Below are 27878 nucleotides of genomic sequence, written 5' to 3' on the forward strand. Positions count from 1 at the left end.
TCACATACACATACATACATACATACATATATTTACATATACATGTCCTTATTGTATATACGTAATATAATAATCAGAATCAGCCAAAGCAGAAGAAGCTTTCAGAGACATAGCATGGGAATTAGCTGGATTTGTGATATAGAATAGAATACAGGAGAAGGAGCTCATTGATTTGTTTGAATTTTGTTTGAATTTGGTCAAAAATGGCGAGTGCTGTGGGCTCAGTGGACGAAGCAGTCGAAGAGATTATGAAAATTCACAAATCGTTGCCAGCGAGACCTGGAATCGATGAAATAGAGGCTGCGAAAGAGCTGATCCGGAATGTGGAGAAGGAGGACCAGGCGAGACTTGAAGCCATTGGCAGATTGACCAAGAGTCCAGATGTTCCAGAAGAGTTGTTCATGGTGTTACAAGAGATGCGGAAGAACTTGGTGTACCATCACAGCAAAGAACAGAAACGTGAGGCCTTGAAATTACTCGATCTTGAACATGTCCATGCGCTGTTTGATGAATTTATTCAGAGAGCTTCTAATTGTCTCCCTTCATCTTCTTCTACTTCAAATTCTAAGTCCACATCCCTTCCTGACGCTAAAACCAAGTCAACTTCCGCTGTAACTTCGAACTTCACTTCCGCCGCCAGTTTGTATTACTCTGAGAAAGCAGCGCCCGTCAAGACTTCAGAATTGATTACTAGGGATGATAGTTATGTGAAGAAGGCCAAATCTTCCTTCTATTCGGATGGAATTGGAACGATCGTTTCATCAACCCCTCATATATTGGATTCCACTCTAAAACCAGGTGAGCTTCATAACCCTTTTTTTTTTTTTTTTATAAGAATTAAGTGTATTTACTTGTTAGGGAAGTTTTTTTATGTAGGTCAGGATGGTGATAAATTGAGTTTGATCAAGTTGGCTAGTCTGATTGAAGCTTCAAAGAAGAAAGGTACTCGGGATCTCAATCTCCAAAACAAGTTGATGGATAATGTTGAATGGCTACCGGAATCAATTGGAAAGTTATCCAGTTTGATTTCTCTAGATTTGTCTGAGAATCGAATCGTGGCCTTACCGCCCACTATTGGGGGGCTTTCATCATTGATGAAGTTGGATTTGCATGCAAACAGAATTCTTCAACTCCCTGATACCATTGGAGATCTCCTTAGTTTGGTTTTTCTAGACCTGAGGGGAAACCAGTTATCAACTCTGCCTGCTACCTTTGGCAGATTGGTACGCCTTGAAGACCTTGACTTGAGCTCAAATCACCTACCTTCACTCCCTGACACAATAGGTTCACTTGTTAGCCTCAAGAAATTGAATGTGGAAACCAATGACCTTGAAGAACTTCCACATACTATTGGCCAATGTTCTTCACTTAGGGAGCTTCGTGTGGATTATAACAGGCTTAAAGCCCTTCCGGAAGCCGTAGGGAAGATTCAAACTCTAGAGGTTCTCTCTGTACGCTATAATAATATCAAACAGTTACCTACAACTATGTCATCTCTGTCAAACCTGAGGGAGCTTGATGTTAGTTTCAATGAGCTTGAGTCTGTACCTGAGAGCTTATGTTTTGCAACAACACTTGTCAAGATGAACATAGGAAACAATTTTGCTGATATGCGTTACCTGCCAAGATCTATTGGAAACCTGGAGATGCTTGAAGAGTTGGATATTAGCAATAACCAGATCAGGGTCCTTCCAGACTCATTTAGGATGCTAACACGACTACGTGTACTTCTTGTGGATCAAAATCCTTTGGAAGTGCCTCCTAGACATATAGCTGAAAAGGGTGCACAGGTAAATGTCTCTTTCTTCTTGAATATGTAACTCCATTTTTATTTTCTATTTAAGGTGTAATTCTTGTTTATTTGTTTTGGACAGGCTGTGGTTCAGTATATGGCTGATCTTGTTGAAAAGAGAGATGTTAAGGCACAACCAGTTAAGCTAAAAAAGAGTTGGACTCAGATTTGCTGCTTCTCAAAGTCTAACAAGAGGAAGCGCAATAGTATGGATTATGTGAAAGCTTGAGCTGTGCGGATAAAAATGCCGATTTGATCTCCTAAAAAAGTAAGTTCTTAAAATTATCTTTGAGTTTATTCTGTTCATGGGTTTTCTGAAATTCGGATCATGTTTATATTAGGACTGACTGGGAACTCAGTTCACTTGATTGTAATCAAAAAATGGAATTTTCTATCCAGGTTAGGCTGGAGAGTGTAGAGGATGTGCTATTATTTTGAACACAAACACTGAAAACATACATGGATTATATTAGCTTATGATGGTGAGTAATGACTTCATTATTCATCTTCCAGGGATTTATTCAGAGTCAGTCTGATGAAAAGCAAAGATCAATGTGCAGCTGATCCCATGCACTAACGAACGACAGGTGTGGGTTTATAAAACATGGCCACTGACTTCTGTATCTGCAATTGTAGATTTCCTTGTTCCTCTTTACGGTTTTTATTTTTTGTATTTTTTTAATTATATTTTATTCCATCTGTATCTCTGGTGTTCTGAAACTATAATGAGGTGTACAATTCAGCCGGCAAACAGGAGGGAAAGGAATTGATGATCTTTATATCCTTTCTTGTAAAATGAAGTTTGAGTTTACACTTTTCATCATTTCTAATAGAAATTTGTTTATTTTTAAAACAGAATCCATAATCTCCTCTGTTTCTCCACTCTATCGTTGTGAATTTAATCTGAAATAAAGTTCAATATACTTGCATTGAAATAGCATTTGTTCTTACATCTGGTGTTAAGCTTTCAGACTTATGCTAGATGTAGCAATAATGTCTTATTAGGCAATGCCATTAGCTATGATGATTTGGACATGCTGCACATATTCTGTGGCTAAGTCATATTTTTATGATTGCATGATTGTTATGTTGTTGGATTTATTATGCAAAGCTGAGTGATTAGTGCACTAATTAATATCATCCATTTGTCTTTTTTTGTCTGAGATATACTTGGCATATTTGTATGGATAATATGGGGTTGAACACAAAAGCATAATTTTCCTCATGATTAGGGTTGCAAATGAGCTGAATTAAGTATTGTTTGATTTGAGTTTGACTTGATAAAGTTTATTTAGAGCTTGAGTTTGAGCTCAAGAGTGAAAGTGAGGACTCCACATCGGTTTAAAATTACAATTAAATTACAATTATATTATGTATTCTCTTATTTAAAGTCAAAAATAAAATTTTTAAACGTGTAAATGTAATATTAAACTTTTAGAGCTTTTAACAAAGATATGAGTAACTCACGAGCGAGCGGTTTAACTTATTTGGAATCCTACTCTTGATATGATATTGCATGATAATTTATATGATTCATATTTATATATAATGATATATTATCTATATACTAAAATTATGTATTAAAAATGTGAATATACAGTAAGAGAAAAATCTTATGCCAATAGACAAAAAGTAGAAATGAGTTGAAAATTTTAATTGTTGCTGGCATTTATTGATAAGGCAGTTGATGACATGATTCAGCAATTACTCTTGGTCCGCTATGTCATGTATACATTCGACATGACACCGAAGGCTGGGAATTGCCTACCATAACATGATATGATGTGCTAGAATCAACCACTAATTTTTATTGCTTTTTATGTAGGGTTTTAATAACATGGTTTTGAGTGTAGGATGATTGGTGGAACTCAAAAACAAGAAGTAAAACTAAGCCATCTTCAACAAGGGAAAATAAAAAGTGGGTTCATCTTGAAGAAGGTAAAATGATTGGTGTTTGTGAAAGGAGTGTGGTTACCAAATCTGTGTGGATTTTAACAAGAATGAGCAACCAATTAGAAAGATGTTAAGAGAATAACACCCAACTAGGCTACTTGATTTTATAAATTAGCTATACTTTTTGACCCTAAATTGGTGGATCTGGAGAGGTACCATAAGAAAACTTTGGTTGGGTCCTCTTGTTTTCTTTCAAAAAGATGAAGCTGATAATGGAAAAGAAGAAAAGCTAAAGAATCCCTTCATTGCTTTGTTTGGTAACTGTCAATTCTTTAATACTATACTTGATTTCTTTTTTATTCTTCTTACAGCAAATGCTTAATCATTGTTCTTCAACCCAATAATAATTCATTTTCACAATCAATTTATAAGCAGATCATGTGCTGTGCTCAGGTTACGGTACTTCATTTTGAGGCTAAGCATCGTTAGCATTTTTCCTTTCCAATATATAAAAAATTGAAATGCATGTGTTGGCTCGGTGTCCGGCTTGAACAAGCCAAACATGAGGATAGTCTCAATTTGAGATTGAGTCGAGCTTGTTGGAAAGTCACTATCAAATCCATCTTTTTTGATAACTTTTCATCTTCTCGTGATAGTTTTTACGGTTTTTTTTTCATCTATGACAACTCTTTTTTTTCTTTTAAATAGTTTTTTGGCAAGTAAATGGCCAATTGAGCAAGTCAAGCCCGGGTTGGCCATTCTAGATTCATGTTTAAATTTGGGTCGCCTCTATTCTACCCCTGATTCAAACCCGAAACCTTTATTTATCAGTTACTAATTCAGAAAATTTGTGATGGAGAATGAGTAACGATGTTTTTAAAATGATAGATAGAATGCAGCCAAAAACCAATTCTAGTAATGTTCCAAGATGAAATACCGATAATATTTCACTTTGGATTCTTCATCAAGGCTAGAATTTCCATATATTATGTTCCGGAATGAACAGCAATTCTCCTGCTGCACTGCAACTTAATTATTACGTGAATAGTTGCGTCAAAAACTTGAAACTTGTAAGGCGAAGGAATTAACAGTTGCGATCTGAAGAAGGTATAGATGATTAAAAGAAAAGTTGTGCTTTGGGATTGTGAAAGTGGAGATTGAGTATCAGGGGTTCAATTCAACTACTTCAAAGCTGCTTTAGAAACAGGAAGGAGCTCAAAGTGAGGATCATAGGCATCTGATAAGCTTAAGAGGAACCCAGATGGAAGAAGAAGATGTGAAGCAGAAGAAGTTATAAATGTGACATTTCAAGCTACGCAAAGAATTTTCATCATGGGACATGGCAGCAGGAAGAGGAGCTTGATTTCCGCAATTATAGATCATTTTAGTTACAGATTGGTGCATCTGCAAGAGCAAGACCCTATTTTGGAACTGGAGGGCTGGATTTGATTTTGGTTGTGGCCAAATAAAACCCAATTTGAAATCCAAAAGATACGGTTCGAGTTTGGCTCAAAATCGATAAATTAAGATTTAAACTTTGAATGTTTATATTGGTTACCTTGTTTAATTTCAACTTAAATTTGAGTTCAACCAAATAAGTTAAAATTTCATAAATATGATAGAGATTTCAATTCAGAGTTTTTCTTTAAAAGTTTTAATATTTTATCAGTTTTATAAACATCTGAGTTTCTATGTTACAATATTTAAAAAGTTGATGAAATAATACACTTATCAATAGGGTTTGACTCAATCTAAATTATTCTAACTTAAATCGAACAAGTTAATTTAAGTTAAAATATTAAATCCATTTTTGTAAAATGAATTAAGTTCAAATCATTTAGGATTTTAAAGTCTGAATTAATTCAAATAAAATCTAAATTTAAATTATTTTCAATTGAGTTTGAATTCTAGTTCGGTGCTATCAAGACAGTATCAAATTGACTCCTTCCCAAAAGATCTCAAATTAAACCCAACTCCGGCTCCAACTACATCTAATCCAGCCTTAGATGTCAAAATGACATTACCTAAAAAACCCACTTCGTAATTAGTGTGGCCAAATGCAATAAATGAAGAGATAATAATGTAATAATGGATGGGACCTTAAATTTTTGGTTGATTGTGATGACGATGAATGCAGAATTGAAAAGCAATGGTCCCAATTTCATGTTCAATTCGACACAATTAGCCAAGTCTTTGGCCTTTGGAAAAATACAAAATTCCCCATTTGGAGTATGCTTCACTTCACATGCACCCTTAACAACCAATGCCAATCAATATATCACATGAAGAGTAAATAACAATGTCCACCCAAGGTTTGGGAAAATCACAGAGTCCACTCTTTAAAATTTTAAACTCTAAATTCTTGTCCAAAACCTAACTCTATTAATGAAAAAAAGCTTTCATATAATATCAAAAATAAAAACAATCATATTATCTCTAATTACTTAACTATTCATCTTTTTTAAAATTATAGTAAAATCGCATAAGGAAAAAGTGCAACCAATGACAGCGTTGACATATCTTTTTCTTTTTTAATGTTATTTTCAAATTTTTGATAGGACAGATGAATTTATAGTTTGAAAATTCAGTGGGTCAAATTTAGTTTCATCAAACATAGGGTGGCAAATAATGATTGCTCTAAAAATTTTTAGCATTAACTTATATGAACCTAGATTTTACATTCACAAAACTATATACTCAAAATCAAATACATTGTGTTAAACAACACATTTTGTCTCAAGGGTTGCCAATAAAACCTCCTCCTCTTCTACGACGTCGTACTACCAATCTCCTTCCAAGTTCAACACGGTCCGCAGCCGCTTCAAAGTTTGTTCCTTTTCTTAATTAATTTGGCTGCCTCATACTTATTGTTCAAAACCCTAATCCAGGTAATCTTCTCTTTCTTTGTCGATTTTATTTGATTTTCTTAACTTGGGCTGTTATTTGTCTTCTCACATGGTTATATGTTATGATGATTGCAGACCTTTTGTTCATCTCTTCAGCTTGAATTAGTCCGTAATCATGGCTACTAGTGAGTTTGATTTCAGATGCTTATAAATTTTCAATATTTTTTTCTATTTAGCAGCTGTCAAAATAACGTCTTTCGTTGGTCTGGATGTACAACAGGACTTATGTTTGAGAACTCTTGTGAGGTCGGTGTATTTTCCAAACTCACTAACGCTTATTGTTTGGTCGCAATTGGAGGTTCTGAAAGCTTCTACAGGTTTCTTTTCTTCATTATTCTGCTTTTAAATTATTTGTCTGGTTATGAAATTTTAATGAGTCTTTTGTGTACATAGCACATTTGAGGCTGAGTTAGCAGATGTTATTCCTGTGGTTAAAGCCTCAATTGGGGGCACTAGAATTGTTGGGCGACTTTGTGCTGGTAAGTTTTTTCCATATCGAATATGTGGGATGGTTGCATGACTTGGAGGTCATTGCAGATTTGAGATTCTCAGTATTTTTATAAATTATAGCTTTCTTATTATTGTCTCTATTTTTATTTTATTTGCAGGAAATAAAAACGGGCTTCTGTTGCCGCATACTACCACTGATCAAGGTGATTGTTCTTTGACTTACTTTCACGATGAGTAATTTTCTTAAGGTTTTTGTCCTTATAAGATGGGGACAAGCATCTTGTAAAATTGTTTGCTCTCTTATTTGATTAAAACGTTATTATGAATAGTATCATAGTTTCTTTTTAAGGTTATTAGACTTTGTGTCATACCAGACTTGTTATTAAAAAGACATTTGGACTGCTGATTGCTTATAATTCGCTCTTATTTAGGCAAAGCATTTTTGGCTTAAAAGCTTTGACAATATACCAGTAGACATCATGGGCTGTTGAAGAAGATTAAAAAACTCTAAATGTTAGTTCAATACTATGCAATTGATACCCAAACTGACTGAGAAGTAAATTTTATTGCCTCTTCCTCTTTCACTTTCTATGTTCCTTAGAATTTTGCTATTCTGTGTACTCACAACATGATATCATGTTTTGTAATAAGTAAATAGAAGTGAAATTGAACCGGAGAAAGTAGGAGAATGGCACAAAGGTTTTTGAATGTTCAATTTTTCATGTACAAGGCAATAGTATGTGTAGTGTCCAGTCACATATTTGATCAAATAATTTGTTCACAACTTGATATGACACCCTATGCTTTATCAATTTGTATTTCTCAGCATGAGATTAAGTTTATTTTGGTTGGTTACGTTGCCATTAACAATTAAATATAGTTGGAATGTCATCATATGTAGGTGCAGGAGTTGTTTTGGCTTTCATTGGTGAGTGGTTTTTTGTGAAACATTGTAATGTGAATGTTTGTCTTCTTTTTCTTGTGAATCTAAGGTGTCATTTTTCTTAGTTATAAAATATTGTTATTGTTTTCAAGTTACTAGCTTGGTTTTTTGGAAGGAGAGATCAATCTTTTGGAGTTTTACTTTCTTTTCATTTGTCAAGAAAAAAAAATAAAGGACAATCATCCTTATTATGAAGTTGGGTATTATGTGTTTGACCATACAATTGTGAGACAACAATTGAGCAGTCTAGAAAATCATAACTCTTCCGGTTTTTCTGGTCCATTAATTGATTGTTCATTGTCTCTATGAAGCTTAGGTATACCTTTAAGCCACAATTTGTAGTTCCTAATGGAAGCATGGAACTTGTTTGGCAGTAGGAAGTAGGAACTTCATAATGGCCCATTCTTGTCTTTTGTTGAGTTTGATATTGTGAATGATAAAGCTCTCAGTGTTTGTGTGCATAAATGAATGAATAGTGAATGATAAGCATTACTAGAAGTGCAGTTGATTGCTTTAATTATTCTACTGCAAGCATCAGTTTGGATCTGATACAGACATAATGAACTAATGAACTTCTCTTATTTATCGTATGAACTCTTTATTGCTGGTGTAGAACTTCAACACTTGAGAAACAGTCTACCTGATCAAGTTGTTGTTCAGCGTATTGAAGAGAGGCTATCTGCCCTCGGGAATTGCATAGCTTGCAATGATCATGTTGCCCTGACACACACAGATCTTGACAGGGTAAGACTGTCTTATTTTTTTTTAGTTTTAATGTTTTCTCTATTCATAATTTTTTGGAAAATGTTCTTTGGATTTGCATTGAATTTGGAATAGAAATTTCATTGTCACACATGCGGTATTGAGATGTTTTTCTTTTGTACTCTTTTCCCCTACTTCCTTCCTCCTCAAAAAGTATGACTTTCATTTGCTACTGTCTCAGGGAAAAAAGATCACAAATGCAGTATTCAGGGCTAAGAACGATCTGGAATAAAAATAGGACTATCACCTTTTAAATTCTAAATTTGATCACCTAATCTCTTGGTGAATATCCTTGTAGATAATGATTTTATTAACTTAAAAGTATAATTGAAAATGCAAGGAAATGGGTGCATTACAAAGTCCACTGCAGGAACATATACTGAAACTTTTTATTGTAGATGATGTAGTTATCTGTTCTGTTTAAGTTGGACGAAATGACCTGTTGAAAAATCCATTTCCCTTGAATAGATATTGGAATGGCCTTGGAAAAGCAACTCATTACCGCTCTTGACAAATCCTCATGACTTTTAGGTCCCACGCATAGTTGAATATTAGGGATGAGAAGAAATTTAGTTGCTAATGAAGTTGGTTTACTTGTTTGAGAAGTTTAAAATTTTTCACTTCTATATTTGTTTGCAACCAAAGCTGATTCAAGCTTTATAGAGCCCATCTATGGTTGTTGACAAGTATTTCTTCTTTGTGCATTTGTATTAATGCAGTGTTTTTTTAACAGGAAACTGAGGAAATGATTGCAGATGTTCTTGGAGTGGAAGTTTTCAGGCAGACAATTGCTGGTAACATCCTTGTGGGTAGTTACTGCACCTTCTCTAATAGAGGTGGCTTGGTGAGAAATGAATACATTCTGTACTTAGACATATAGTAAACCACATTTTATCTTTGTGTTTCCAACCATTAACTTTCCGCTATTACCGGAGTAGGTTCACCCACATACATCCATCGAAGATTTAGATGAACTTTCAACACTCCTTCAAGTGCCTTTGGTGGCTGGGACAGTGAACCGTGGAAGTGAAGTGATTGCTGCTGGGTTGACTGTTAATGACTGGACAGCATTCTGTGGGTCAGACACCACAGCAACTGAACTCTCAGTAATCGAGAGTGTTTTCAAGTTGAGGGAAGCTCAACCTAGTGCCATTGTGGATGAGATGAGGAAATCATTAATTGATACCTATGTCTAAGGCTTATAATTTACTTGTCATCACAGTCGTCTTTGAGTCTTTATCTGATTTACAAAGTTGAACGACGTATAGACTTTATTTTTTTGATGATAATATTGTTTTTAAATTTAAGAATGTTGTAATTCAGAAAGAATGATCCAATTTATAAAATTGGGCTGTCTACTTTCACACATGAGATGTATATTTGCCTTTTGTTATGCCTGTTACTGATGAAGATTTTTGAAGTTGGTTTATTTGTTGTGTTGGTTATAACCTCATCTTCCTTGTTGGCATTGGACAAAGCCAAAAGATCCTTTGTAACTTATAACTGATTGAACAAAGCCAAAAGATCAAGCAGCCATTAACACCTGTTGTCTATCATAAATCCAAAGACCCTTTCTGTTTCTGATGCATAAATCTTAGGAAAGCCATCAGCCAAACCCTTGGCAAAATGGGATGGGACGGAGCTTTAACCTGGACTTTTAATGGCTTCAAACGGCTGAGAGCAACATTGGCAATCACTTCAGCAGATGCATTACTAACAAAGAAAACAAAACTCCCATTGCAATCCCCCGAAACATTAGAATAGAGTCTTGAAATACTCATATAAACCAAATTATCAACTACCTTGAAGACCATAACCAAAGAACTTGCCAGCCCGATCTCTCCAAAAGGCAGAAGGGCCTTGCTCCTTCAACAATGTAGTGGAACAGGAAGCAATACTGTTATATTTAATGGGATGAACCTACAGAAATAGCAAGGATCTTTATATCATGAAAGAATGTAGAAATTACAATAAAAAGCCATTGAAGAAAAGAAAATCCTGTGTCTACTAGCAATGGAGTTGATAAAAGGTGAGGTGTGATGGATGCATACTAGTACTTTGGCGTCCATGCTGCTCTCCTTTTCTGATTACAACTACTTGATGTCTTGCTCCCGCAGCCCTTCTTCCTCTTCTTCTTCTTAGCCCTATTCTGTGAGACTAGAGCAGAACCATATACAGACAATGATATTTTACCTGCCTCATTAATTATCTCAACATTATCTTCAACACATACTTCATAATGCTTTTCAAATTCTACCAGCACTTTCATTGCCATGTCTTCTAATGATGGGTTAGGCTGCTTGTTTTCAAAGCAAATGAAACTTAGTATAATCAGATAGATTTGATCAAGTCTCCATTGGTGATGACAATTGAAAATGAAGGAAAATTTATAGTATATTCGTCTCCTACAATAGAAAGCACAAGTTCATGGTTGCTCTTGCCATGGTATGGCAATGGCAACTCATCTACTTATAAAATTAGTCCTTGAGTAAACTGGTGTCTACCCTCATGGCTGGACTTCCAAGAAATTCAATGCTTATTATTTGTACAAAATGACAATAAAAATATATTGCAATTCAGTTTGTAATGAAATTATGACCCTTTTATTGATGTTGAACAACTGTCTTATGCAAATATAGCAAATTATTGATTGAAAACAGCAGAGGAGGAACAGCATGTCATTCTTGAACTGCAAATATATGGGATTTAGACTTTCGATGGAGACTAATGAAATACTTCTGAGCATGGCTTGCAACTTGTGATGGAGTTCTTGTCACAACACAGTACCTGGAGATGCTTTTCCAATCTCCCTTTCCATACTTTTCCGGACCCTCCAAGAATAACCTGCTCATAACAAATTCAAACAAACAGACAATATCAATTCGAAAGATAGCAAGATTAATATATATATATATATATATATATATGTGTGTGTGTGTGTGTGTGTCTGTGTGTGTGTAAGCAAGCTTCTCTTATGACATATTTATATATATATATATATATATATATATATACACTACTTGTGTTCTTCTGAGTTCCATGGAACTCTTCTTTTTCTTGGGTGTCCAATGGTCTTGTTGCCACAAGTCTTGTAGTTTGGTAATGGTACAGCATTGGACTCGATCAGATGAAGATCTTCTACTAAAATGAAGAAATGTTGTTTGATTTCCGAAAGAGTTTTTCTGGGCATTTTCCAAGCAATGTGTTGAAATAAATGATCAAGGGATAGAAAATTGAGTTGAGCAATGGCAGTCTCGAAAAGCTCGTCCTCCTCCCTACTCCACTTGCTCATTTGTTGTGGATAGCCATGGTATACTGGTTGAGATGAGAAAATAATTGATTGAGAAGAAGGGTTTCATGCCTCCATAGTCAACTAAAATTGCAGAATCAGATGGACTTTGAATAGTGTAAATTAAGTTGTTGGCTAAACTTGCCAAAATTTGAAGATCGCATATATACACACAGAATGGTTAAAGATGCTATTGTTATTTGCTTGCCATAATTGAAGATTACAAATGCATGAATTAGGCTCTATTCCAAACTTTCGAATAATAGAACATGCATGCCACGTTTCATAGGGTTGGATTACATTTTGGCTGAGTTAAAACAAAACTTAATTCGAAATTGGCTAGAATAAAAAGGAATTGACTTAAGATTAACTAGATATTGAATATCTTAAACTCAAACTCAAATTAAACACAAATATTTTTTTATATTCAATATGAGTTATCACAAACTTGAATGTTCGAAATCGATTCGAACTTGAGTCAGTTTATAAAAATGAGTACAATTTTTAGACCGACATCAACTTGTTTGATTAGAACTTGATTCAAGCTCAAACAATGCAAATCCAACTCTTAACACTCATCTTCTTGTAACTTATCATACCTCACCTCCGTTGAAAACATTAACAATCATGCACATTAACTTCATTTTCATCTTCAGTGGTTACTCTTAAGCATACTTAGCCATCAAAATACGATTTCTATGATTTTCGATCAGTTTTATCTACAATTTTTTGGGATTATTAATAAGGTTATCAATCTTTACTTATTAGAGGGTGGATAAGGTAAAAAATGTCTCAAAAACTATTTAGCATTATCCACATTCGAGGTTCATGTGTTATAACCCTTGGACAAAAAATACCTTAGTTTTGGCTATTTTTGTGGGCTATAACACACGAGCACCCTCTCACTAATTAAGGTAGATGAACTCACTAATGATCCTTGAAATCTATGACCAAAACCTACCAAAATTCATGTTTTTCCAATAACCCCAGTTTTGACTTTTTTTATACACTATAACACACAGCCCTGAGAGTGGAGAACACCTGACGATTTTTGAGACATGTTTACACCATCTACTTTCTCACAAATCAAAATAGATGATCTTACTAAAGATTCCTAAAACCCATGCCCAAAACCCATCAAAATTCATATTTTTTTAATTAACCCCAATTTTAACCATTTTTATGAGCTATAACACACGAGTCTTGAAGGTGAGGGAATGCTTATTGATTTTTGGGCGTATTTCACACAATCCACCATCTCAAGAGTCAAGATAGATGACCTCATTGAAAATCTCCAAAACCTGTGCCTAAAACCTACTAAAATCCATACTTTTTCAAAAAACCTCTAATTTTGGCTATTTTTGTAGCTATAACACATAGACTTTATGGGTGGGGGAACGTCTGGTGGTTTTCAGAGCCTTTTTTGTGCCATCCAACCTCTCACTAGTCAAGATAGATGTCACAATTATAATTTTCAAAACCTGTCAATATTCATGCTTTTAAAAAACCTCCCAATATTGGTCAATTCATGGGCTATAACAAATGAGCCCTGAGGGTAGGGAAACGTCGAATGGTCTTTTGGTCTTTTTTTGCACCATTTACCCTTTCATGAGTCAAGATAGATAACCTTAATAAGGATTCCCAAAACTTGATGATATTCACCTGTTTCCAAAAACCTCAAGTTTTGACCATTTTTGTGAGCTAATAGCATATTGGGGTGAATGCCAATCGATTTTTGGAGTATTTTCACACCATCTACCCTCTCATAAGTCAAAGTAGATGATCTTAGTTAGGATCCCTAAAACATGCACCGAAAGCCTATCGAATCTATCTTTTTTTAAAACCTCTAGTTTTGGCTATTTTGTGTGGGCTACAAGCTTTATGGGTGGGGGAACACCTGACGATTTTGAGGTGTTTTTTTTTTTGCAACCTACGTCCTTTCATGAGTCCAAACAAATGACCTTATTGTGGATTCCCAAAACTTACACCCAAGACTTGTTGAAATTCAAGCTTTCCAATAACTACCAATTTTGGCCATTTTTGTTGGCTATGACACATGAGCCTTGAGAGTGGGAAGATGCCTAACTATTTTTGGGGCCTTTATCACACGATCTTCCCTCTTATAAGTTAAGGTAAATGACTTCACTAAAAAACCTTGAAACCTTTGTTCAAACTCAGTGAATTTCACACTTTTCCAAAAACCCTCATTAGTGACCATTTTTATGAGCTAGTGCATGGGCCTTAAGGGTAGGGGAACATCCAATGTTTTTATTGGAATTTTGCACACTATTTGCCCTTTCACGAGTTAAGGTAAATGACCTCATTAAGAATTCTAAAAACTTGTACCCAAAATCCATCAAAATTTATGTTTTTCCAAAAACCAATAATTTTGCGCTTTTTTCTTTGGGTTTTAGCACATGGGGCCTAAAATAGAGTAGGATTTAAATTGAGTTTATTCGAGCTCATGTTTGGTTTGAACGTGCCCCAAATGAGCTCAACTTAAGCTTAAAAGTTCAATATTTTCGAGTTTGAGCTTTGGAGTGCTTAACTCGTCAAGGTCACGAGCTTAAAAATTTTGATATAAAATAACGTCGTTTTGATCAATATATATTAAAATGACGTCATTTTAATAACAAACTAAACGAAAAACTCGATTCAAACTAGAACTAGAACTCGAACTCGAACTCGTCTCTTTTGAAACGAGCCAAGTTCGAGCTCATTTGAAGTGACCTCGACAAGCCTGAGCTCGAGCTTAGTTCCAGGCAAATCGAATTGAACTTAAACTTGATTCGATTTCAATCAGCCTTAGCCTAAGGATAAAAACCAGTTTTTATATCAATTTTCACACTATTCATCTTATCACAACTCAAGATAGATGATCTCAATGAAGATCATTGAGAATTGTGTCTAAAATTAGTCAAAATTCATGCTTCTCTAAAACACGTCCAATTTTGATTATTTTTGTAAGTTATAACACAAATTCTAAGAATAGGAAAACGCCTGACAATTTTTGAAACACTTTTTACATTATCAATTCTCTCGTAAGTCAAGTTAAAATGATCTCACTTAGACTTGGCCACGGTTTATGAACCGACGGTTTTGGTTCGGAACCACTGGTTTATGGTTCAAAAAAAATAAAAACTCTGAACCGAAACCGTTACAGGAAAGTTCATAATTGGTTTGGAACCGATGGTTCTAGTTCATGGCCCTGGTTCGAAACTGACATTAAATCGTCGGTTCTGATTCATGACCCCGATTTATTTTTTAATTAATAATTATAATAATTAAGAATAAAAAAATTAAAGAAAAGCTTAGACTTAATTTTCAATTAAACTTTTTACGTATTCTTTTGAGATTTGAATGAATCAAAGTCTACGTAGTTCTATTTACTATTTTTTGATAATAAATAAAATAAATTATATAATTAATTATAAAAGATAATAGAAAAAAATAATAATAGATAATAAATAAAATTAATTATAGAGATAAATTCTATAATTAATTATGAAATTGTATAATAGAAAAATAATAATAATTAAATTATAGAAATTAAAATTAGAATTGATAAAAATAAAGAGAGAATTTAATTAAATTTGAGATAATTTGATTAAAAAATTAAGAGAATATTAAGAATTGAGAGAATGAGAAATGAGAGAGATGAAAGATTGAATAATATTTATAAGTAAAATTTTATATTAAAAAATAAATAAAAAACCCCTGCAAATGTTTTAAAACATTTGCATTTGCCAGTTCATGTAAATTTTTAAAATTTAAAAAATAAAAAACCAGTTTATGAATTTTTGAATTATCGGTTCATGAACTGACAATAAATCGATGGTTCTATGGTTCAAAAATATTAAAACAAAAATCGAACTGTTAAAATTTGGTTTTGATTCCGGTTATACAGGTTTCAATTTTGACGATTTTGATTCCGATTTTTTATGAGACCAGTTTTGGTCTGGTTCACAGCCCAAACCGGCCCGCGGCCAGGATTAATCTCACTAAGTGCTTCTGAAACGTGTACCAACAAATCCATATTTTTTCACAAATCTCTCATTTTATTTATTTATTTATTTATTTGTGAGATATAATGCACCAACCTCCAGAATAGAGGAATGCCCACGGTTTTTGAATCTATCCATGCTCTTATCCTATTCGTATAGAATAACGAAAGTAGCCAAATTTCACTTAACCGGGCTTTGTAACACTGAGCCCGGCTGCGAGATCTCTGACTGGTCGATACGACCTCGTTTAGTATAACTGGAATCTGGCATGCGAAATCTGATTATGAAGGACACGGCTTTTTGCCAGGAGAAAGCCCTTGCAGCGAAGTCAAGAAATGGATACCACAGATCGGATCCCTCTCGAGACGAGACCCGGCATCTTGATACTCGGAGCCTCCAACGTTGGAAAACGCTCTCTTATCTCCCGTAATATTCTTTTTTCTTTCATTGATTCGTTTGGGTTACAGTAATTATACAATTTTAGCTTAATTATGTTGTTTAATGTAGGATTGCTTTCAGTTGATCTTGAAGATGGCTCTGATTCTTCGTCTGAACTAGTTGTTCATGGGTATTTGTTCTCGGTTTTCAATTTGAACTATCCTTGTGGAATTTTTATGAACACGTCGTATGCATTGAGTGTAATGGGTTTTTACTTGCAGGTGGACTATAAACACCAAGTATTATACTGCTGAAGTTTCAGTATGGATGGCTCATCTTCACGAGGACTTCTCTTTTGGTTCTCTTCCTTTTCTCGAGCAGTTGGCCGCATTAGTCATGGTTTTTGACCTCAGTGATGTAAGCCTCTACCACCCAACTTATCTTTAATGTCTGTGTGACAACTTATAATTATTGAATTATAATTATGAATTATAATAATGGATTACGTGACACTGAATTCTTTTTATGTTTTAGTATTACTTATAATCATAATCCAATTGTGACTGTTTGACATATTATTTATGTTAAATTGTTCAATATATTTAATACTTTAGCTCTAAAAATTCATTAAATCCAATAATCCAATAATTCAAAAGAGCTAATCCTAGTATTTTCTGGATTATGGCTTAAATAATCTAAAAATGTGATTATAATCCACATTAAGATTATTCACATTTGTTATTCTAAAAATGTCATAATTAATTATTTAATCCAATAATTTTGATTGCGAATTCTTAGAGCTATCTATGATGTTGCTGTAATGTGTTAATTAATGTCTTTTTCTTGTACGGTTATGTGCAGCTATCAACTTTAGTCTCGCTTAAGGATTGGGTGTCACGTATTGATCTTCAGAGGTTTGAAATACTGTTGTGCATTGGGAACAAAGTGGATTGTCTTCCAGGTCATCCGGTTCATACTGAATACAGAAGGCGGTTGCTGAAGCATGGGGAATCTTCTGCTGATCTTTGTCCGGATTTCAGTCAATATGGAATTTCTGAAACTGAAGGAACTAGTTTGTTGGGTGATGAAGAACCATCATGGGAGATCAGGAGGTCATGTTTGGAATGGTGTGCAGAGCAAAACATTGAATATGTTGAAGCTTGTGCTTCTAATGTTGATTTTGACAAATGTAAGGCTCTCCTTTGCTTTCAATGTGAATAATTTGCTTATGGTGAATAAGAACTAGGATCAGTCAGATTTCTACAGTTCTTTTGAAATTAGGCAGCATATATACTCACAAAAATGATAAAGAAAATTGTTCTAGACAGGTTTATCAGTGAATGGCGATTCACAAGGAGTTGAACGTCTCTATGGTGCTCTTTCTGCTCACATGTGGCCTGGAATGATTTTAAAATCTGGTGATAAGATATCTGGGCCATCATTACCTGAGAGAGAAGGTATATACCACTTCCATTCACTTTTAACTTATTAATTGTTAATTACATTGCTTACTGGTCTCTTCCTTTCTGCCCAGAGTTGTCTGAAGAAGAATCTGATTTTGAATTCGACTATGAAGTGCTATCTGCGGGTTCAGCTGAGCCGTGGGATGACAAAGATGAAGTGTGGGTTTCAGCCAATGGAACTAGCAAAGTCCTGAACACTGGGCAATCGATTACTCTGAATAATTCTGTCACAGAACATGTCCCAGAGAATGTAACTAATTTTGAGAATGCGGAGTTGCAACCTTCAACTTCAACAGGTGCTGTGGTGGATGAGATTGACAATGAAGTGTTGCAAAATGCACGAGATCCTGATTTAGCCTTGGAATTGGATAAGGGCACACATTTTGACTTCGAGGATTTGGAACAGCTGATGTCTGAGATAGGGAACATTCGTAACAACTTAAGGTTGATGCCTGATTTTCAAAGGAGGGAAATGGCTGCAAAGCTTGCTATGAAAATGGCTACTATGTTTGGAGGCAGCAGTGATGATGAAGAGGGTCTTGATTGATCAAATGTGCTAGTACTATGTGTTTTCCCTTGTCACTGTTGGGCCTCGAGAAGAGCTGATTTTCTGTAAGTAACAATGACATCAATATGCAGAGCATAATAGATGTGCTTCCACTTGTGGGATATATATTTTGTCATGTTTGTTATCTGCTACCTTGTTCATCAGAGATTTGCATTCATTTTTTTTGGCAAAACTCGCATTTCTGTTGTGACACTGAAAGTAGTAGGTTTGCTTATAATCTTAATGGTTGACAAGAGGGAAAACTTGTTGAATTTATGGGAGATCTTAGTTTAATTCAGGTGGCAAGTGTATAAGAATATTTTGATAATAGATTCTGCCTTGAGTTCATCAAATTGCCTCTGAAATCCTTGAATATTTCATAACAATGGTATGCAGTTCCGCAAATACAAAGCTTTTGTGGAACAAATATTCCATTTTGATTTCTGAACTGAAGTTATATTGTTAATCTTTTAGTTACAAATATAGTTGAAAGATTGGTTTTCATATAGCCAACCATAGAAGGCAAGATTCTAGCAGAAAAGCTCGACTATTGACAAACCCTCATCTTCTAATTGGAGAGGAGGATAGTGGTTCGAGTATGAAGATATGGTTTTTTGGTGGATGGTCAGTAGGGTGGGTGGATTTGAGTTGAACTAAACTCATTTAAAGTCAGCTTATTTGTTTTTCCGGAGGCTTTGTTCACCACCCTGCAAACAATACTGTTCATCTTATCAATAACCTTTTAGCAATATGATACCACAGTTTGAATGAACTTGAGTTCAAATCAACCCTGTCTTGGCTTGGTTAGAATGTTTAGAAAAGTTGGTAGAAAACCAGAAAACAAAGTGACGTCTAATTAGATATTTAACTTAGAGAGAGTATATGGCTGAGAAAAAAGTGTCCTGTATATATGAGACTCTTGCATTTTTTATTTGAAATGTGTGATCAGTTACAGGCTGATGATATGAATTATTATGGTGACTACTTGTTCTCTCTGAGAGGACTATAAGTTTATATGATCCAAAGTGTTACCTTGTATTTGTCTGATTCATGTCAACATTGTTATTAGTATTATAATTATTATCATTGTTAGCATTGTAAGCGCTATCTTCGCTAGCCTTCACTTGAGCCTCAATAACAGATGCTCCTCCACCACCACCGCCAGCAGCAGCGGCAGGGAACTGACCACAGTTATGGCGCCTTGCAACCACCAAAATCGGACGGCATGAAGGACAAGAGAAGTATGAAGAGAGCCACTTGTCTATGCAAACAACATGGAAGCCATGGCCACACTGGCAGCATCCTCATCTCATCACCTTTAACAAATTCACCTAAACAAATGGCACATTCTGAGGAGGACAATGCTGCCATCTTTGTGGTTGTGGTGTGGCTTTAGGTGGGGACAGACTGTAGCACCATCTTTTTAACCCTTCGTTTTCTGCTAAGGAGGTTCGGTTAGTGTTGCAGAGGAAGCAACGCCAGGCACAGCGGGCTGCAACTTCTAGACCCACCACAAATATCAAAGCACAAAGAAGAGCAGCTAGAGCCAGCACAAAATATGACTTTTATGAGGTGACAGGCTCTGGCGGTGGAGCTGAAGATGAAAGGGGTTCTGGTGGGATAATAGAGCTCTTGAGAAACGGCTCATTGTTGCTCGAGTTGATGATGAAAACTGAAGGTTATATATATAGATGTAGGCAGCAAAAGTGAGGCTTGAGTTGTGAGTTTCTCTCTGGTAATGAAGGATTAAGGAAAAGACGATTTTGGTCTGCATAATCAAGTGTTTAGTTCGGTAACACGGGGATAGTTTTGGAATTAATGTCACCGAGATCCGGTAGACATTTGAAAACATTGACTTAGGAGGTTGGAATTTGTGTGCAGAGCAAGTGACATGCAAACTACGACAGCAAAGGTTCAAATCCTATCAACAATATTTCAATAATAAATACCAGTGAGACATAAGACAAGCCTACTAATTGCTTCTTTATAACCAAGGGTAACGAACCCACCATTGTGTGGTGCTTGAAGCCTCTTTTATAAGTGCTCAAACCATATCAAAAGTCCACAGTAGCACAACCTTTTTTCATTATCCGGAAGGAAGTTCATACTTGTTGCAAAACCTCTGCCTAATTTGCTGTTGAAAGCAATCTGATCATTAATATTCTATTATCATATTATTCATCCATGCTGTCAGATGATTTGGATGGCTGGCAACATTACTCATTTTCACCTACTCTTATCATTAAGCAAAATTCGGGCTTAAAACAAAGCCAAATCTATAATTTTCCTTTCAAAGTTAATAAACAAGCATGTGAATATCAAACTCTTCCTGATAACAAATGTACAACAGCATACATTCAAGCCAATGCTGAAAGTATATCATGGTTCTTTTGCCAGAGCAGGCTTCGCAAATGAGAAGTCACCTTCATTGCTGCCATTTTCCCCATGATGGGGCTCATTTCTTTCAGTTGCTCCATAGTAGTTTTTATCCACATTTATAACAAAGTTGTCTTCTGGTGATCTGGGTGATAATGGATTGGTTTCATTATCAGATGTCTCATTGTCATCATAGGTGTAGGAGCGCGTAGAGTGACCAGTAGTTTTGAAACGTTGTAGTTTGTGTCCTCCTTGAGAGTGCACTGTAGAAGGGCTTGGACTTACACTTTCCACTAGCGTTCGAGCTGGTGACTTTCCTCCCTTCTGCTTCTTCACTTCATTGTGCCATTTCTTGAGGGCCTTAGATGTATGTTCATCAAAGATTGATCTCTTCATGCTTGAACCCATCTACAATATCCACACCAGGGATAATTTTATTTAGTTCAATAATGCATAACACGTAGAATATCGAACATGAAATGAAAAAGGAAAACAAATAATGTGACCTGTTCTAACAAATTGGTCAAGGATTTATGTACAGTACACATCATTGCTATTATCCACATTTATAATAGAAAAATAAATGTACCTGAGTGACAAGGGCATATAGAGGAAGTGTGATGTAGCTGCATAGAACTAAGACTACAACCCTGCAAAACCCAACATATATTCAGCCATGAATTCAAGACAACCCAAAAATTTACAAGATCAATTTAAGTTTGATTTCAAAAGCTTCAGTAATATTATGATACATTGTAAGAATGCTACAAGGGTTATTGGATGGGTAATTGTCAAAAAATAATGTCCACACTGAACTTAAAAGTTTGTAGTCAGCATTTGATTGAAAGTGTTTCTGTTGCTGAGGAGATAAATATGGCATACCCTAAAACAACTTTTGCTATTGCAAGCCTGAAAGTAGAATGGAAGCAAGAATGCAATCCAAAAGAGTACTGCACAGAAAGAAAAAACTTTGTTATAATGAAACAGTAATACTTGCATTAATTAAGAACCTAAGAGAAGTTGAGGAGCCAGGATTGTTATTGAATTGCTTAATTTGCAGAGAAGGATTCTTTACCCATATCCAAAAGAAATATGTAATCTGGAAAGCATTCTGCAAGCAACCAAAAAGCACAAAAAAATTAGATGGTCACTGAAACAGGTTTAAACTTCACAGGTAAACAATAAACTGGAGAAGTATTTGTTGTGGCTGATTACTGCAGAGAAAGAAACCACATCTTCCTAGCTGTGAGCTATATTACTAAAGAGTCACAGCATTGATCTACAAATCAGGATCATGCCTCCTATAGAAAGATAATTCAATAAAATAGTATGAAATTCATAGATGAGGTCAAGACTTCTTTCAAATATTAAAGAACAAAACAAATTTCTTTCAAATGTTCTTTAAGTTATAAAATGAAGCCATATCTATCATAATCTAGATACAGCATGCATAGAAGTTGCAGCAAGTTATTTAGTTTGCCTTTTTGGTCTTAGTTTACTGCAAGTTTCACTCTAACCATAAATACCAAAGATCTTGTATCAGCAAAAGAGGAGGTCATTCGATACCTGAAACAAAGCAAAGTGAATGAGGTGAAGCACTAAATGAGGCCGACCAAACCAAAAGTATTTGTTGGAGCCTTGTACAAGAGGCATCCCTTGCACCACCACATGTCTTTCTGTAATTTCAAGAGCCATCTTCGTCAAAACAGATTGAAGCTCCATTCCAATAGCTAAGATTATCTGCAACCAATTAACATTACTCAGAATTTCAACTCTTCCGGTAAGTCAACAAGATAGGTTAAAGAGAATAAATTTCTTACAAGCAAAGGGATCAAGGATGCCCAAAACAACGCTTGCCATCCTGAAAAGGCAGAAGAATATTTTAATTAACTATACCAACTTCTAAGTCCATTCAAAGTGCTGAATCATCTAGAGCAAATGGTATGTTCCAGGAGAAGATGGCTCACCATTAACATTTACAAGCAAGTAAATCACAAATGATGCCCACAAGATAGGACTGCCAATAACAAAAACAAATGTCAGGACACAAACATATTCTGTATCAATTTGATTAGGCATTATTGGTACAAGAAAACTGCAGAAGATAGCATGACAAGAAACACATTGAATAAAAAGAGCATTACCTTACTCCCACCACTACCTTGAAGTCATCCTCTAATGATCGTTTAATATATTTTTGGAAGTTAAATTTGCATCCAGGAGCCAAATGAACCTATCATTAATACAGAATTGTTAGAATAGAGCAACAAACTGAATTTACCAAACTTTAAGAACTGTGAATTGTTTAACTGAAAACTTACACTGATAAATCCATTGCGCAACGTCAAATAGTCAGACCTACTAACAGACCTAAAAAATTGTCGAAAAAAGCATCCCTGCAATTGAGAGACAGATTTTCAGATATCTAAAAATTTTATCTAAAATATTGAATGGCAATGTCTTCTGGAGCCAACTTTAAAATAATTGCATTACCACATGGAACTCATAAGAGCCTTATTTTCTCCAGAAACAGAAGAAAGATGAGCATGAGACTTACGATATAAAAGATGATAGGAAGCTTAGTCCAGAAACTGGTGTGTGCTCTAACAAATGATGTCTGATGAGTAAGTCTGAACCTTGAAGGATCTGCGAATTAACACAGATCTGACTTAGCTTTAAAGATGAGCATAAATGCAGGTATTAAGATATAACTTAGGATAAATCATGTTCGAGGCCACAAATACCAATGTTCAAGCCACAACATTTATTAATGAAGAGAAAGAAAATATCTTCAGTTTCTGACGGATAATATACCATTTGAGAACTCATAGTCATGGGTTGAAGTCTCCTGCTCCCACTTCTTCCAGCTGCGAATCTGTCTAACATAACTATTGGTTAGTAACTAAATCCACTAGTTACCACAGGGAAAAGACGACATCATAATTATTTATCGTGGCAAGGTTTTGTTGGCAGATTACAAACCTTTAGCCTCCCAAGAAACATGGTAACAGCACTGTATACCACATGAAAGACTGCTAAAAAGAATATGAGGATGTGTAATTGGTGTAATGCTTCTGATGATATAAGTGGTTCATACCCCTGTAAGACAGAAAACGGATTAGCTATTGCATGAATTATGGATTTTGATTAGTATATAAAAGGTATCAACCATCAACTTTTGGATGGTAAAAGTACTACAGCTCTTGCATATTAAGCAGGATAGTATGTCCATGTAACATATGCCTTGCATGAGATACTATTAAATTTTCAGATAAGCTTCATATTGAACATAACAGGAGATAAAGCTTGGTTCATATTGCATTATCTAGGATATCTTTCATCGGTTGAAACAATTTTATAGTCCAAACTTTGTACATATATGTTAAATTCTATACAACTATACGAGACATTCAACAAAAAGGAAAATGCTTCTGGAATGTCATAGGCATTGTGAACTAATTAGAATTTAGAAACACACAGGTTAGATTCATATGCATTGGCAGTAAAAAAACATCCAAAGATTGCTAATGCATGGAAGATGTTTATGCGTGATAAGTTTTTAAGTTTTCTTTGGCTTGTAGCACCAAGGTCAACCTCAGGCACCCATCCAACTCCCAAAACAAAATTACCGGAAAAGAAAATTAACCATTGGTCATGTTGGCTGCAAAATACTGCATTTAAGGCTGGCAACATAATATTTCAAACCACAAAAAGTCGTGGCTCATACATTGCAAGTCATAAAATACAATACATGCCAATCACAAGATAAATCTCGGTCATACCATTTACCCACTACCACTTTAGGAAAATGTAGAAAGTTGAGCTTCATATGCACTCACCGACTTGCATGCAGGCTCAGTTGTACCTGAAGAAGCTAAGTATCTATGTTCATACCACAAGAGTCTTCTACGATTTTCTGATCCGCCGCTTGACTCTCCATCATTCATATTATCTGCTTTGCAAGGCAGCATAGAGTCTGCAACCTTGTAAGGAATACATATCTTAACAATGTACTTCTGCCCAAAAGTGAGTATGAGTGAAATGAATCCCATTACCATCAACTCTGCAAAAATTATATATTAAATGTCAATTAAGCACTCAATTTTTGTCTCCACCCAAAACACTACCAGAAATATAGAATAAAATTTATCTTCTTACCAGCTTTGACCTTATCAAGGGCTTCAAACAGAGCCACCTTGCGCTTCTCTGTAAGAACCTGAATTGTATTCCAGAAAATTAGCCACACAGTCAATCAAAGAGCCGAATTACAACAACATTCTAATATTAGCAAACACTAATTGAACTACATTGACAATTGAAAAATCCAATCTTGAATCATGACTAAATTTAATAAAAACTCAGCAGCAAGTAGCCAAATGAGGGATTAAAATCAAAGAATCTCAAACACAAAACATATAAACCAAAAATTTAATGTTTATTGAGCCTCAGAAAGGGGGAAAAGAAGAAAAAAGAACTGAAATGACAACTTAAGAAGATAATTAGAAGGGTCACGGCAGTCACAGAACAAACATGAAGAAACTCTTGGCAGTGGAGAATTTCTAAAAGCATAATAAAGGTAAAAACAAACTTACTGTTCCAAGTTTGTGAAGAACTTTTTCCAGGCAATAAGAAATGATGATGATAACAGCGCAAACAATAGCAACAGCCCATGTCGGTGTCTGACTAATCTGCCTCTCCGTGCTTGAAGATGATGCTGCCATGGCTACATCTCCACACACCAACGAAAGAGAAAGACAGAAAAGCAGCAACATGTCGGAAGGTTTCATGCTGAATTCAACGAACCCAGAAGAATTAAAAAAAAAAGAGTTACAAAAAGAATCAGAAGCTCTGTTTGTTGTTTCTGATACTCCCCTGGTTATAAATGAGGGAATATATTGAAGAGGACGTGAATTAATTGAGCAAAGTTACAACTTTGGATCTAGTAAGAAAGAAAGCTGCCAGGAAACTGCCTCAGAGAAGCTGTTATCAGATCAAGTAAAACGCGTTTGTACTTGCAACAAATTGCTGCTTATGGTAACTGTTGAACATGCTCATCAATCAGCCATTTATGACCCGGGAAATCTTCATATATTTCCAAAAAGGTTTGGCCAAAAAACATTGTCTGAAAGTCACTATTCAAAATTACTTTTTTACCCTAAATTGACAAAATTTCACTCTTTACATATCATTATCAATATGAACACTCCCTTCTTTAATTTTTCTACTTTTCACCTTCTTCTTCCATTCATATTTGATCAATTTGAAGCTTATGAAACCAGTGTTAAAGTTTTGGTGGTTTGGGTTTAAATGGGTGAAGGTTGTGATGATTAGGTTTTCAAACTTGATTTATAGAGATTGAATTACAAATTTTCATACAATCAAAATGTTAAAATGAGATTTGTAAAATCACCATTTTTAAAATTTTTTGTATGATAAAATTATTATTTTATTTTTTATATAGTAAATTTTCTTAACCATATTAGGTTTTTATTGAAAAATATAGTTTTATACATTAATTTATTTATGAAGGTGTTTTAATCCAAACCTAAACCTAAGTGGGAACATGTGAATCACTCCTTACATAAAGGAAAGCACATCCATTTTTTTTTTTTTTTCCACTTGTTTACCTATTTTATTATTTGGCATATTTTGACACTTTTGTATGGCTGTATGGGTTGGGTTGGGTTGGGTTGGGTTGGTGGAGCAAGAGGAGTCAACATCTATTCTTGTTCTTGAGTGCACATGAAGAATATAATTTAATATCAATATTTTGTGCCATAAATCAAGGGAACTTTGTTTCCAATTCCAAATATCCACAAATAATCAGGTGTTGCTGTGGACCTTCTCAGTCCCAAGTTTCAAACTTGCATGTCTTTCTTCAATATGTCTACAGTGTGTGAAAATACTGACCTCACCCAGAAGATATGTTAAATATGAGCTTGCTTTCACATTTGAATCAGATCATCTGCAGATCAGCTCTTAATAGAGTCAACGCTCTATTCTTGTATTTGTTTTTAAGGTCTAGGACTAGACTCTAATGACTCATTCAAAAGAAGCGGTTCCATTTCCACTTCCACCTCCACTTATATTTAATTTCAAGTTTCAGATCCCATGGCAGAAGATACAAAAATAGTCTTATCTCGATTGAGGAGGCAGCCATGAGATGACAAATGAGCCAGTCATCATAATATATAAAATTATATTCTTCATGTGCCCATTCATTTACCAAATGAATAATTAATTTATAAAGCCCCCTAGCCTAGCCTAATTCTCCACTAAGTTTTCCTCTGTTATAATCTTAAAAAAGTCCTCATTGATTGACTGTCTCATAATGGGAATTCTAGAACGCTTCGAGTTCAATAAATACGTGTAGATGGTGGTGAGAAGACCCGACTTGTGTCTGATATGGGAGGGATTATTGTATATATTAAGTAAAAGAGGAACTGCATCTGCATACATGCATGCATGCATCTCCATTGCTGCATGCAGCTGCTGGTAGAGATGGTGGATATGAATTACGTATAGATGTGATGTGGGGTTATATTGTTTGAATATATATTTATGGAAAAAGTAAGGCTGAGGCGCGTTTCCGTTTCAAGGGACGGTATGGTATAGGTATGAATTGATTGAATATTACTATTATTATTATTAATTAATTAATTAATTAATAGTCAAGTGTAATTAGTATATGTGTTTACACTCTGTCAACCATTAAACAATTAAACATTTTCCTCTCATCCATTGATTTCACTCTCTCTACTCTCGCCTCTGGTTTTCTTTATTTATGTCTCCACCCTGGATCCAATAAACCCCATGACGAAGCTCTTCGATTTTTCAGGTCAGATCTCAATCGATTGACGTTTCAAAAGAGAAAAGAGAGACGGTCGGAGTATGGTGGTGTCTCTGAAAAGTTTCGTCATCGGCGATAATGTTGGATTTGACGCCGGGGATTGAAAGCTAAATCCTAAGGAGAGAATGCTACTTTTTAAAACTTGGTTTAGGAGAAAATGGTTAGTTTTTAGGGGTTAAAGGAGAAAAAAGATAAAATTTTAAAAGATTAAGGTTCTGTTAATTT

General features: G+C 35.0%; 5 protein-coding genes and 1 pseudogene across 6 annotated transcripts; 3 read left to right on the forward strand and 3 right to left on the reverse strand.

The window, feature by feature from the left end:
• Nucleotides 1–2650, forward strand: LOC123199759 (plant intracellular Ras-group-related LRR protein 4-like). 2 transcript variants are annotated; one of them, XM_044614812.1, is made up of 4 exons: nucleotides 1–798; nucleotides 877–1790; nucleotides 1875–2060; nucleotides 2192–2650. In XM_044614812.1, the coding sequence occupies exons 1-3, from the start codon at nucleotides 204–206 to the stop codon at nucleotides 2019–2021; spliced, it is 1656 nt and encodes a 551-aa protein (XP_044470747.1). In that variant the 5' UTR covers nucleotides 1–203; the 3' UTR covers nucleotides 2022–2060; nucleotides 2192–2650. The 2 variants fall into 2 exon arrangements, with proteins under 2 accessions (XP_044470747.1, XP_044470748.1); XM_044614813.1 differs by having other exon boundaries at nucleotides 2–798; nucleotides 2306–2650.
• A 3730-nt stretch (nucleotides 2651–6380) lies between these two features.
• LOC123199720 (eukaryotic translation initiation factor 6-2-like) lies at nucleotides 6381–10114 on the forward strand. Its single transcript, XM_044614771.1, has 8 exons — nucleotides 6381–6573; nucleotides 6667–6716; nucleotides 6812–6908; nucleotides 6985–7070; nucleotides 7200–7244; nucleotides 8598–8728; nucleotides 9480–9590; nucleotides 9685–10114. The coding sequence occupies exons 2-8, from the start codon at nucleotides 6707–6709 to the stop codon at nucleotides 9940–9942; spliced, it is 738 nt and encodes a 245-aa protein (XP_044470706.1). The 5' UTR covers nucleotides 6381–6573; nucleotides 6667–6706; the 3' UTR covers nucleotides 9943–10114.
• Nucleotides 10115–11411: 1297 nt separating this feature from the next.
• On the reverse strand, nucleotides 11412–12166 carry LOC123198495 (transcription factor SRM1-like). Its single transcript, XM_044613177.1, has 2 exons — nucleotides 11767–12166; nucleotides 11412–11590 (listed from the first exon to the last, which is right to left on the reverse strand). The coding sequence occupies exons 1-2, from the start codon at nucleotides 12036–12038 to the stop codon at nucleotides 11425–11427; spliced, it is 438 nt and encodes a 145-aa protein (XP_044469112.1). The 5' UTR covers nucleotides 12039–12166; the 3' UTR covers nucleotides 11412–11424.
• A 4038-nt stretch (nucleotides 12167–16204) lies between these two features.
• On the forward strand, nucleotides 16205–18703 carry LOC123199061. Its single transcript, XM_044613876.1, has 6 exons — nucleotides 16205–16465; nucleotides 16547–16607; nucleotides 16699–16834; nucleotides 17279–17606; nucleotides 17746–17874; nucleotides 17952–18703. Exons 1-6 carry the CDS (start codon nucleotides 16375–16377, stop codon nucleotides 18425–18427), a joined length of 1221 nt encoding a protein of 406 aa, XP_044469811.1. The 5' UTR covers nucleotides 16205–16374; the 3' UTR covers nucleotides 18428–18703.
• On the reverse strand, nucleotides 18460–19939 carry LOC123199514 (annotated as a pseudogene).
• A 747-nt stretch (nucleotides 19940–20686) lies between these two features.
• On the reverse strand, nucleotides 20687–25883 carry LOC123199060 (MLO-like protein 10). Its single transcript, XM_044613875.1, has 15 exons — nucleotides 25396–25883; nucleotides 24962–25019; nucleotides 24643–24866; nucleotides 23786–23902; nucleotides 23618–23678; nucleotides 23361–23449; nucleotides 23125–23199; nucleotides 22948–23036; nucleotides 22771–22820; nucleotides 22624–22664; nucleotides 22370–22543; nucleotides 21879–21914; nucleotides 21686–21753; nucleotides 21393–21453; nucleotides 20687–21211 (listed from the first exon to the last, which is right to left on the reverse strand). Exons 1-15 carry the CDS (start codon nucleotides 25588–25590, stop codon nucleotides 20807–20809), a joined length of 1743 nt encoding a protein of 580 aa, XP_044469810.1. The 5' UTR covers nucleotides 25591–25883; the 3' UTR covers nucleotides 20687–20806.
• Nucleotides 25884–27878: the final 1995 nt, after the last annotated feature.

The sequence above is a fragment of the Mangifera indica genome, chromosome 16 (genome assembly GCF_011075055.1).
Source record: "Mangifera indica cultivar Alphonso chromosome 16, CATAS_Mindica_2.1, whole genome shotgun sequence".
Lineage (NCBI taxonomy): Eukaryota > Viridiplantae > Streptophyta > Magnoliopsida > Sapindales > Anacardiaceae > Mangifera > Mangifera indica.